We start from the raw sequence: 11,558 nt of genomic DNA, 5'->3' as shown, positions 1-11,558 counted from the left end.
ACCCATAATTATGCCAACTCGCAATCATAGTAAAATAAATATGTCATTCACAATTTTATTATGGGCAGCACGGAGGTCCTGGGGCCTCTCTGTGCGGAGTTTGCATGTTCTCCCCGTGTCTGCGTGGGTTTCCTCCGGGTACTCTGCTTTCCTCCCACAGTCCAAAGACATGCAGGTTAGGCTGATTGGAGAGTCTAAATTGCCCGTGGGTATGAGTGTGTGAGTGAATGGTGTGTGTGCCCTGCGATGGACTGGCGACCTGTCCAGGGTGTATTCCTGCCTTTTGCCCAATGTATGCTGGGATAGGCTCCAGCCCCCCTGCAACCCTGTTCAGGATAACTGGGTTAGGATAATGAATGGATGGATAATTTTATTACGACATTTGTAACAGAAGTGCTGGGATGAAATAAGCTATAAATAATGGCATTTTGTTTGAAACAATTTTTTTTATACACTGGCTAATAATATTTAAAAAACCCAAGGAACAATTGCGGTTTGAATTTACTCCAGCTAAGCAAACTAGGTAGACCATTACAATTTTAACTTCAATACAATGCTACCAATGGCTGTCAAAATATATGATCAATACACAACGCAAATGTCAGACACCGAAACACGATTGGCTCAACGAAACTGGATAAATTATTTTGTTGTGGTTCAAGTCTGGGTCATCGGCCACTGTAATCTTAAAACAAAAAAGGATCGGCATTTCATTTTGTGTTAAAGAAAAAAAAAATCCTGTATTAACGTGACCAGTGCTATGCTTTGGTAGTAGTGCTGTAAGGTTGTAATTATGAACAGATTGCAGTTTTCATGAAAACAGATTAGACATTAGCCCACTTTCTTTAATGGCTACAGGTGAGGAAGCTGATTGGTTGGGTTCCTTTGCCATGCCCCTCATGCCCTGCCTCTTCCTGTTGAAAACACGCCTAGGTGCAGACACTGAGCCCAAGGAAGGAACATGCCACACATACAGTATAAAAATACAAAAATATTTAAAAAAAAGAAAGAAAATGGACCCACTTGACATCTAGGTTCAGGAAGGGATGAAAATCATATTTTCGGATGGTAGTGGCGAGTTAATTTTTTATTCGAGGGTTGGGTGTTATAAAAGTTTTATTCTCTTGGTCTTTCCTGGTATTTTGCGTGAGGTGTGTGTGTGTGTCACCCACACGAGTGTAAACAGTAAATGGTTGGGGGCGGTGTTCCAAGTGTGCCGCCCCAAACCGCCGGGATAAACACCACAGCATTCCTGGAGGCTCACATCGCCGGCCCCGCTGGCCTCCTGAGGCTCGGCTGAAGGCAGGGCGTTGAAGAGAAGCTGTAACGGGCTAACCGAGTCCCCCCGCCGTTGCCGAGCTGACCCCTGAGCTCCTGACTTCAGTGCCGCGCCGTGATTGGACAGTGACTCAGAGCGGCACCTTCCTTGACTGGCCCCTCCTCAAACTGAATGATGTCACAGCCTCCGCTACTTACTCAGTTGCAGTCTGGAGGCTCGTGTGTGTTTGTGCATGGCAGGGGCTGGTGGGTGCGTGGCCCCGGCCGCTCTGCGACCCCGTTTGGGGAGGCGACCTTGCTCCACGGCGCCTCCTGGGGAGGTGCAGCCCGCCGGAGGTCCTGCTCTCTCCCTGCTCCCGCTCCAGGCCCCGCCCTCAGGCCAGCCCCGCCTCCCGGCACATGTGGTAGAAGCGGCCGCGCCGGGCGATGAGCCGGGAGGGGGAGTCTGACTCCACAATGTGACCCCTCTCCATGACGATGACCCTGTGGATCCGCACGCACGCGTTAACATATGCATGTCACAGGAACAATCCAGGTCAACCTAGAGGCTAAGTCTGCTTATGCAGACCTCAGCGCTGTTTTTACAATGGATCGTTTCCATTGAGCCTTTGTTGGGTTTGCGCGAGTCGTTGGACAGCCTAGGTTGTTAGGTGCAAAATGCAAGGCTCATTTGGGTAGCGAAATAGAGTGCTAACACTTTATCTTGCAACTTTTGAAATAAAGTGCTTTCTCTGGCTTTTCTCACAGAGGAACGGTAGACTTGCGTAACTACGCATGCACATGGCATGTTTGATGCTATTCATTAAGTTATTTTTGTCTCCTATGTGAATAGTATAGCAGGCCAAGTGGTGATAGATATGAATATTGATATAAGGTATACCAGGTGTATAAGAAAATGTGAGGTATAACCAAGATATGAAAGTAAATATTATTTGGGCATATCGGTATATTATGAATGCCATAAATATAAGGCATAGTGGATTCATAAATTATGTTTGCATGACATTACCAAGGTAGGTAATGGTTTCACAAGCAGGGCAGAAAGTTTAAGAATGTTAAAGCACAATGTTGCTGGTTTGAATGTAACTAATATGAATATGCGGTACAGTGGGTCCATCAATGTGAATATGAGGCAGAGCAGGTGTATTTAATATGAATATGCGGTACAGTGGGTCCATCAATGTGAATATGAGGCAGAGCAGGTGCATGAATATGAGTGGTTATGATGCTCACCGCGTGTAGTCCATGATGGTGTTGAGTCGGTGAGCGATGGTCAGCACGGTGCAGTCCTCAAACTGGCTGCGGATGGTGGACTGGATCAGGTTATCGGTCTCCAGGTCCACTGCAGCCGTGGCTTCATCCAGAACCAGAACCTTGGTCTTCCTCAGCAGGGCCCGGGCCAGACACACCAGCTGGCGCTGACCCAGACTGGAGAGAGGGATGAAGAGTGAGGGAGAGAATAATGCACATTTTCCTATGCATTATACATATATAAATGTTCGAAGACCTTAAACACATCATTATGAGTGTGAGGTTCCGTGGGGTTTTAGGGGTGCCAGGTGAGGTGTACCTGAGGTTTTCTCCTCCCTCTGAACACTCGTGGTTCAGTTTGTCTGGCAGACTCGACACGAAGCTCTTCAGATGGGCCAGTTCCAGAGAGTTCCACACTTCCTGGTCGGAGTACGCATCAAAGGGGTCAAGGTTCATCCTCAGCGTGCCGGAGAACAGGACTGGATCCTGGGAGGAAGAGAATGTGTCAGAATGCACCTTCATTTTGTACATGCAATACACATTATACACACAGTCTCTGACACAGACTCCACACACTGTACTACATGGTTATATGTAAACTAACTTTATATATGACACACTTGTACTTGCATGCAGACACCTGTGTTACCTGTGGAATTATGGTGATACGGGACCTCAGGTCGTGGAGTCCTATTTTGGCAATATTCACTCCGTCAATGTAGATTTCTCCCTTGGCAGCCTCCAAGATCCGGAAGATTCCGAGGGCAAGAGAAGATTTTCCCGCTCCAGTCCGGCCCACAATCCCAACCTGGAAAAGAGCAGGCAGGGGATGGGAATGGTATGAGGGGGGGGCAAGTTTAAAAAATGTTTTAAAGGCTCATTCATTCTCATTCAGGAGTCTTTGAGTGCAATTGTATATATTTTTTGGAATGAGGTAATGACCTTCTCTCTCTCCTGGATGTGCAGGGAAATGCCCTTCAGGGCCCAGTCCAGACCCTTGCGGTACTGCAGGCCATAATCCTGGAACTCTATGGTGCCAGTCTGAGGCCAGGATTCTGGGAGGTTACTGCTCTCTATGGTCCACTCTGCCTAAAAGACCCCACAACAACCGGTCAGAACAACACTGCGTAAGTCACCCCTGAAAATAGTGCTAAAATATAAATGTAACAATGCAAACTTCAAACCGGAGCATGAGGCTTCCTGAATATTGTAATGGATGCGTGCTAGACTGTGTGCTGTTAATCACAGAAAGTTGTATATTTACTACCCAAAAAGCCTGCATGGTTTATGAATTTACACAGACTGAAATTTTTTAACTTATTAATATATTTAGGCATATTTGAAAAATGAAAATCATTTGGACTATTATCGATAAAAGTTCTAAATTGGTTTAACAAATTGTGTACTCGTTGTTATGTAACAAGTACAGGTCCAGAGTGTAGTCTTAACAGGGCAGGTTAATTGCTTTGGATGATGAAACCACAAGTTTTGGATGGACTTCCCTGCATGATAGCCATTCAGGTACTCCCTGAATGAACATATGAGTGTGTGTGTGGAATGTGAGAGATTTTGGGGGGCAGATGCTTGCCTCTTTCGGGGTGTCAGCGTACTCTTTCACCCTTTCCACTGAGACGATGTTGTTCTCCACATCAGTCCAGGAGCGCACAATCCAGCTAAGGATCGCCGTCACCTGGAATACCACATAGGCAATACTGTTATTGCTGAATATGATCAGTCCAGGCTATGATGCTAGTTCAAAATAATAATAAAAACATATCTACTGCCGTAAAAAAATTTGGTGGCAGAGGATAAGCTACTCGCAAGTCCAAGAGGAAACTGCTATCGATAAATAAGGCTAACCATTAGCAGCTACCGTAACTGTTCATTTAGCTCTGACACTATGTGGATTTGTTTTCATGACAGTATCATACAGAAACAACTCAGTGAAATGAGTGTGGTATTTAAAGTCACTGCAGCATGCCATCCTTAAAAAGTGGCTTGGTGGATCAGTGTTTGAGGCGTGATCTTGAGCCAAGATGGCGGAGCGTTTCAGCGAGGGGAGGTTCACCTGCAGGGAGTGGGACACTGCCAGTCCCACCAGGCCTGGGCTGAGACTGGCCTTGCCCATCACAGAGAGCACGGAGGCCGCCAGCACAAGGACATTACCCAGCAGCTCCAGGTTCACTGCCAGCCACCTGCGTAATGCAGCATACTGTTAACACCATTGTATATACGCAACACCTGCATCTGCACAGCACCAGGTAAACTTCAACACTAAACACTGCTCATACTGTGCATTTCAGCCATAGAGACGTCTATGTGTCTTAAAAGCTCAGCAACAAGAAGAGAATTGAGAATTTGTATTTTTTATATTTTAAGAAATATCCTTCAGTGGTTTCCCATTAAAAGCTTTTGTAAAGCATTTTTTAATGTAATTTACACGTATCCTGGTGTGTAACTGCTTTTAAACCTTCTAGAACTGTCTAGAACTTTCTCAAGTAAACATGTTACTCTGCATTTTAAGAAATGTGAAATAAGAAGCCTGACGAAGCATTAGTGTGGTTTTTTTGTTTTGCTTGACCTGGTGGCCACGAATCTGGGGAAGTAAGCGGTCTGGTTGTGGTCGACCCTGCGGTCGGCCTCGCTGGTGAAGCGGTGCTGCTCGCCGTAGGCGCGGATGACGCAGGCGCCCTGCACCGTCTCGTTGAAGTGCGTGTAGATGGGCGAGCGGCTCACAGACTCCAGCCTGCGCAGCTGACAGGAAGTGGTCACGTAGAAACTCTGCAACATTAAGAGAGAAACTCACATCACATTGGGTACTACTGTAGCAAACCTGCACTGCACTGATGCGGAGGACCACAGAGGAGTAACCTGGACAGGCTTCAGGACCATTCATTCAGGGCTACAGACAAGGGAAACCTACCCTGCTGTACAAACCCAGCTACACCAGATTGAAAATTAAAAATGTAACCAGCATGGCCAAGCTTGTCATAAAGCTGGTCTAGCTGGTCAACCAGCTCCCAGCCGTGTCAAAACTTAGCTTGAGCTGTTTTTTTCAGCTGGGTAAACAAATCAACAGTGCACTGACAGGCCTGCATTTCACAGCCTTAATTTATCCTTTAATATCCTCCTGAGATCGGGCAGAAATGTTTTTGACATAATATTTTGTCCAAATATTTGTTGCAGTGAAAATATTTGATTGAATGTTCCTTGACGTGTAGGCTTTAGCATAGTAAGATATATGGTTCTTGAGAGTAAGACCAGACACTCAGTGCAACAGGGGACCAAAATGAAAAAGTCATAGTCATTAGCATAACTGGGCTAAAATACCTGGGCTAAAAGGCTTGCGCCCTACCTGGACGAATGCGTAGAAGATGGCCAGGGGCAGGATGACTACGGTGGCGAAGGGCGTGGCCATCAGCACGATGACGCACACCTCCAACAGTTTGAAGAGGTAGTTGAGCATCATCTTCAGGCCGTCAGGGATCATGCAGTCGATGGCGTCCACCTCCTTGGCGAAGCGGTTGAGCAGGTTGCCGCTGGGACAGCGCTCGAAGAACGCCATGGGCGAGCGCAGCACGTTATCCAGCAGATCCAGGTGCAGGAGGCGAGACGCCATGATCCCACCCACCGAGATGGCCACCGTGGTGCCGAAAATGGCCACCCCTGAAACACAGTGCCAGTGAACCTATTAAGTAAATAAGTTGTGGGGTCTATATAATGAATAAATAATGTTGTGGGGTCTCGATAAACGCCAGGACGAAGAAAAAAAAAACCTTACTGCAGAAACAATCATGTCTCTGAATGATGCAACACAAAATGGAAGCTACTCCGTACAAAATAAAACATATTCACTGTTAAAAAAGCTGATTGATAATAGGTTACCCAAGTAATTTTGATTGGTTAGTATGAGGCAGTGATGTGATGTGCAAAACTGAAGCCTGAAACTCCTACCTTTGCAAGGCGATCTCAACTAATTGATCCTTGCTTACCAACCGCTTTTAATTGATATCTGCAGACTGACTTCTGGAAACCAGTCTCTACAAACTGATGTTTGCTAACTGATCTCTGTTCACTGATTGGTGCTAAACAGTGGCTCCTAACCAATCTTTTTCAAACTGATCAATCACTGACCAATCACTGCTAATCAATTTCTGCTTATAAACTTCTGTTGATATCAGCCAGCTAACTGGTCCCTGATAACCAAAGAGCACCTACCTTGTGCGAAGCCAAGCGCACCGAATACGCCCAGTTTAACGTTGGCGTGGGTCTGGGTGCCGTTGATGATGGGGGCGTCGGCCCACAGGCTTAGCCAGTAGTTGTAGGAGAGGGAGGCGGCTTGCTGGAAGGCGTAGAGGAAGACAATGGGCAGGATGAGTGTCAGGCCGATGGTGCGGAAGTATTCACGGTACATCTCCAGCTTCACCTGCAGGGGGCAGAAATGAGCCACAGAGATGTCACAAGTCATATTCTTTAACCACTGCACCACACTGCCAGCCACAACACAAAGGAAAACAGGGTAGTAGGTATACTTCTTCTTTTTTTTTAAATCAGGCCTTTTCATTTAATCGGGCATGTTTATCTAATTTATGGGACCAAGAATGTGAACTGAGAACTGAGGATGTGGTTACTTAGAGGATGAAGTAAGTAGGAATGGAAGTGACTGTGTTTGCGGGGGATACATTTGATTGGGACACCTGGATTAGCACCCTCCCTCTTACAGAAATGTCTATGGAATCTTTAATGTCCACAGCGAATCAGATCTTTCCTGTGAATTCTCACCCAGATGATGGGACCTTCCCCTGGTGTAAAATCCAGCTATGACCAGCTTGAAAATTACCAGTCACCAGCTGTTGCAAAACATAGCTTGAGCTGGTCAAACCGTGTTGAATATGGAGCTGGACTGAACTTTTCAACCAGCTACCAGCTGTTTCAAGACCTAGCCTGAGCTGGTTCAGCAGGGTCACTTTTCTGGGACACAGTTTGATATTTATCTGAGCCCTCGGGCATGTCTGTACCCACCCGGCCCGTATGGGCATGGTCCGCCTCAGTGAGCCGGCCGGTCTCGCCCTGGTCCTGCTCCTGGAGCGGCTCAGAGACAGAGTCTGCGTTCTGCAGGCTGGGGCTGCACGTGTCGCCGCTGCGGAGAAACACCCACACGCGTGTGTCAATCACAGGCCCCTCAGCAGCAACACAACTTCACAACCTGCTCAAACCTAACATGTTGGGAATATATTTTGAATGTATTTCACAATATATTGCATATGTTTAAGATAATCTACAAGTGGCCTTTTGACCTACATGTTTTTTTTTTGTGTACGTCATATTATGAAATGACCCATATAAAAAATGCATTCTACAACATTTTATGTTTATAGTATGAAATTATTTTTTATGAAATGTTACAATATGTGAAATGATATATATGATTGTTTTCCTTATTTCTCTCCTCACTGGGACACAGTACCTAATGAGCTGCTCTTGGGAGAGATCTCTGGAGGATGGCATGAAGTCTGTTACACTGAGTCGCGATGCAGATTTTCTTGATCCTGCAGAGTGAGCCTGGACATCAGCTTCTGTAAGCAACAATAGTGATTCTAAATCAGCTTCTGTAAAGGACAGTAATAATGCATCAGCTTCTGTAAATGACTGATTTTACATCAGCTTCTGTAAGCAACAGTGCTTCTAAATGTCTGTAGTGCATCAGCTCGCACTCTCACCTCTGTGTGCTGAGCTCTCCTTACTCTCGTTGCTGGCAAAGACACGTATGAATTCGGCGAAGGCCCCCTGCCGCCCCATTAGCTCTGGGTACGAGCCCATCTCTGTGATTTCTCCCTCCACCATCACCAGGATCAGATCGGCCTGGGGTAGGAAGCTGAGGCCGTGGGTCACTAGGATACGCGTCTGCGCAAACACAGAGTTTACATGAACTACTGGTCATACATCTGTGAATTTCATGCAGTTTATGCTAACTACAAGTCATGGGGCTACGAGTGCAGTAGCCTTGTGGGTGAATGTCAGGTCTTTGGGTTGGTCAGATCCTCAATGTTGGTTGGTCACCTTGTTCCGTAGGAGACCCTTGGGCCCGATGACCCTGTCGAAGATGTGCTGTCCCACGTGGGCGTCTACGGCGGACAGGGGGTCGTCTAGCAGGTACACGGCCCGGTCGCAGTACACCGCCCGGGCCAGGCTCACCCTCTGCTTCTGCCCTCCGGACAGGTTCAGCCCCTGGAAGTACAACACCGGTGTGAAACCACAACAAGCCTACCACACAACCTGCACACTGCATTACCCCGTCACCTCTGGCTCACTTAGCCTTTAGTGGTAAAACTGTGCTACTGCGCCCCCTTTTGCTCAGAACAGACAGACCGATCTGTGACAATGCCAGTCTGACTGGGAAACAGTCACAACTGACACCTGGAACAACAAAGTCATCATAGTGTCACCCAGTCACAGTGAGTCATTACTGAGTGGTTCAGTCACTGATTGGGTCATTCATTACTGATTGGTTCAGTCACTGTGTGTCTGAGTCACTCAGTGGTTTAGTCACTGTGTGTCTGAGTCACTGAGTGGTTCAGTCACTGTGTGTCTGAGTCACTGAGTGGTTCAGTCACTGTGTGTCTGAGTCACTGAGTGGTTCAGTCACTGTGTGTCTGAGTCACTGAGTGGTTCAGTCACTGTGTTGCTCAGTCATGGTGGTTCCAGCCACTGGCCGTGCTCTCACCTTCTCCCCGATCTCGGTGGCGTCTCCAGCCGGCAGGATCTCCAGGTCGGGCATCAGAGCGCAGGCCTCCACCACCTTCCAGTACCAGCTGTCCTTCCACTCGCCCCCGAACACGATGTTCTCCCGCAGGCTGGCGTTCTGAATCCAGGCCTGCTGGGGCACGTAGGCCACGGAGCCCTGCAACAGACCCCAGATCAGTTACCGATCAGCACACAGAGAATGAAGTGCTTACGGGAACAGATCCCAGATCAGTTACTGACCAGCACACAGGGAATGAAGCACATTTGACTCTGTTAAAGTGACTGCAAATCTTTTTATTTTTGAGTTGTTTGCCAGCTGTGGCAGTGCTTTCTGGTGTCTGGTGTTTTTTTGTTGTCCAGATTGACTGACACCTCCACATAGAGGGAACAGGTGTGTGCTGCTAATAATGATAATTGGCTGCTCTCACAAATACCAAGCAGAGGGAGGTGCTCTTACCCGGACAGTGACGTGGCCACTCCGTTTCTCCGTCTCCCCGAGCAGGGCGGAGAGAAGGGAGGACTTCCCACTGCCCACGTGCCCAACCACAGCGACCAGCGAGCCACACGGAACCCGCATGCTCACCCTGCAACACAGGGGGTGACGGTGAGCCTTTGGGATTTATGAACATCTTCATGAACTCTGCCAGCGTTTACGTTTATTGATGAACTTATTGAGGAGATCATTAAATGACAGTAATGCTGAGACTCACCTCCTCAGGCATGTAGGGCCTTCCTTAGACCAGCTGAATGTTCCGTTCTCTATCACCAAACTATCTCCCTCTGAGTGTGATAGAGAGATGGAAGGAGAGAGAAAATGCTATCACAGTGGAACTAGACAGTTGTTTCACCAGACATCTCAATTCCCTGTTTTGATTTGATTTAACACTTGCAAGTTCCACTTTTTTATTTTGACAGCTGCTTTAGCAAACACACAGTAAGGACTATACGTGACTATAGGAAGCTCTTTCTGAAGAGGGCTGTGAGCAGGATATTAGGGTGAAACAGCCATGTCACTAGCTGCAGGAATTTGAGGAGGAGTCTCACCAGGGGAGTAGGGAGCCTTTTCCACACTGTCTGCTTTGAGCTCATCTTGACAGAGAAATTTTCCAAGGCGCTTGAGTGAGACAATAGCCTAAAAGAAATAGTCGGATAAACTGAATATCATCAGTATGATAATAAAGTATTACACTTAACTGTGGCTCTTTCAGTAACTAACCCCAAGTGAATGAATAGTACTTGTTTTCCATCAGAGTGCAGTTTATGGCTAGATAGGCACTACAGATTTACCTTTCACAACATTAACAAACCTATACAGCCAACCAGCGTACCTGTGAGCTGACCCTAGCATATACACTAAAGTGCTTTTTAAAAGTGTGTTGCAGTAGTAATGGTGGATATAGTAAAAATGCACAGTAAACAGGGACCTCGCTCCCCTGACCCTTGACCCCACCTGCATTGTAGTGCTCATGGCGAAAGGCAGCTGGCTCAGAGGTGCCTTCAGGATGTTGATCAGGGCCATGGACACAAAGACCTTCTGTGCATCCAGAACGTTCCGACTGTCCGTTAGTACATACACCCCAAACATGGCAAAGGCAATCTGAGTAGAACAACCAAAAGGAGTTGGCAACATCTACTTTCATAACAACAAACGACAACAGCAACAACAATTCCAACTATTCTTACTTGTCATGATCATGGGTTTGGCATATTGTATCTATAGAAGAGTGCTGTGTAATTAGTTAGCATTCAGTAAGCAAGTAGAAGTGTGGCCACTGCATTAATCCCAAACTGTAGGCCATGCCCAAAACACCCGGAGCCACAAGGGGCTACTCTAAACACAAATGTAACACGAATGTAGCTCTGCCTTACCTATATTCAAAAACTGAATGAATCTCAGACTGATCTGGTATTCTAGTCAGTGTGAATGCTGTGGCATGTGTTATTCCCCCTGACGCATCTATGCATCTGTCTCAACCTATCAGTGGGTCCCAATCCAGTTTGGACGTAGAGTCCACTGCTTGGGAAGCTGGGTGTTTTTGGAGGGTGCCGTACCAGGAAGGAGGAGGAGTTGAAAGATGCGATGGAGATGGAGTAGAGGATCTGGGATCGCTTCAGTGCCCTTAGCTCACTCTCCCTCTGCTCCAGCACTCTGTCCTTGAAGGCCTTCTCCCAGGCGTAGAACTTCAGGATCTTGATCCCGCCCAGAATCTCGTTCATCAGCTTTATCCTCCCGTCTGTGTACTTCATCTGCACCTCCTGCAGGGACACAGTCACCAGGGGGCACG

At 47.1% G+C, this 11,558-nt stretch overlaps 1 protein-coding gene across 1 annotated transcript in view; it reads right to left on the bottom strand.

Moving 5' to 3' along the window:
* Positions 1-344: 344 nt before the first annotated feature.
* Positions 345-11,558, bottom strand: part of LOC133114401 (multidrug resistance-associated protein 1-like) — a 29,981-nt gene continuing 18,767 nt past the window's right edge. The window contains exons 12-31 of the mRNA XM_061223739.1: positions 11,326-11,529; positions 10,724-10,870; positions 10,318-10,405; positions 9,984-10,053; positions 9,731-9,857; positions 9,254-9,430; positions 8,590-8,757; positions 8,250-8,433; positions 7,997-8,105; positions 7,552-7,669; positions 6,748-6,955; positions 5,885-6,195; positions 5,111-5,310; positions 4,598-4,724; positions 4,118-4,219; positions 3,472-3,618; positions 3,179-3,337; positions 2,849-3,015; positions 2,512-2,706; positions 345-1,761 (exon numbers count right to left, since the gene is read on the bottom strand). Coding sequence (XP_061079723.1) covers positions 1,653-1,761; positions 2,512-2,706; positions 2,849-3,015; positions 3,179-3,337; positions 3,472-3,618; positions 4,118-4,219; positions 4,598-4,724; positions 5,111-5,310; positions 5,885-6,195; positions 6,748-6,955; positions 7,552-7,669; positions 7,997-8,105; positions 8,250-8,433; positions 8,590-8,757; positions 9,254-9,430; positions 9,731-9,857; positions 9,984-10,053; positions 10,318-10,405; positions 10,724-10,870; positions 11,326-11,529 — 3,117 coding nt within the window. The 3' untranslated portion in view covers positions 345-1,652. The remainder of the gene's footprint in view (positions 1,762-2,511; positions 2,707-2,848; positions 3,016-3,178; positions 3,338-3,471; positions 3,619-4,117; positions 4,220-4,597; positions 4,725-5,110; positions 5,311-5,884; positions 6,196-6,747; positions 6,956-7,551; positions 7,670-7,996; positions 8,106-8,249; positions 8,434-8,589; positions 8,758-9,253; positions 9,431-9,730; positions 9,858-9,983; positions 10,054-10,317; positions 10,406-10,723; positions 10,871-11,325; positions 11,530-11,558) is intronic.

This window comes from Conger conger, chromosome 16 (assembly GCF_963514075.1).
Source record: "Conger conger chromosome 16, fConCon1.1, whole genome shotgun sequence".
Taxonomy (NCBI): domain Eukaryota; kingdom Metazoa; phylum Chordata; class Actinopteri; order Anguilliformes; family Congridae; genus Conger; species Conger conger.
Note: the sequence above shows the minus strand (reverse complement) of the source record. Positions and strands in the feature narration are given on the sequence as shown.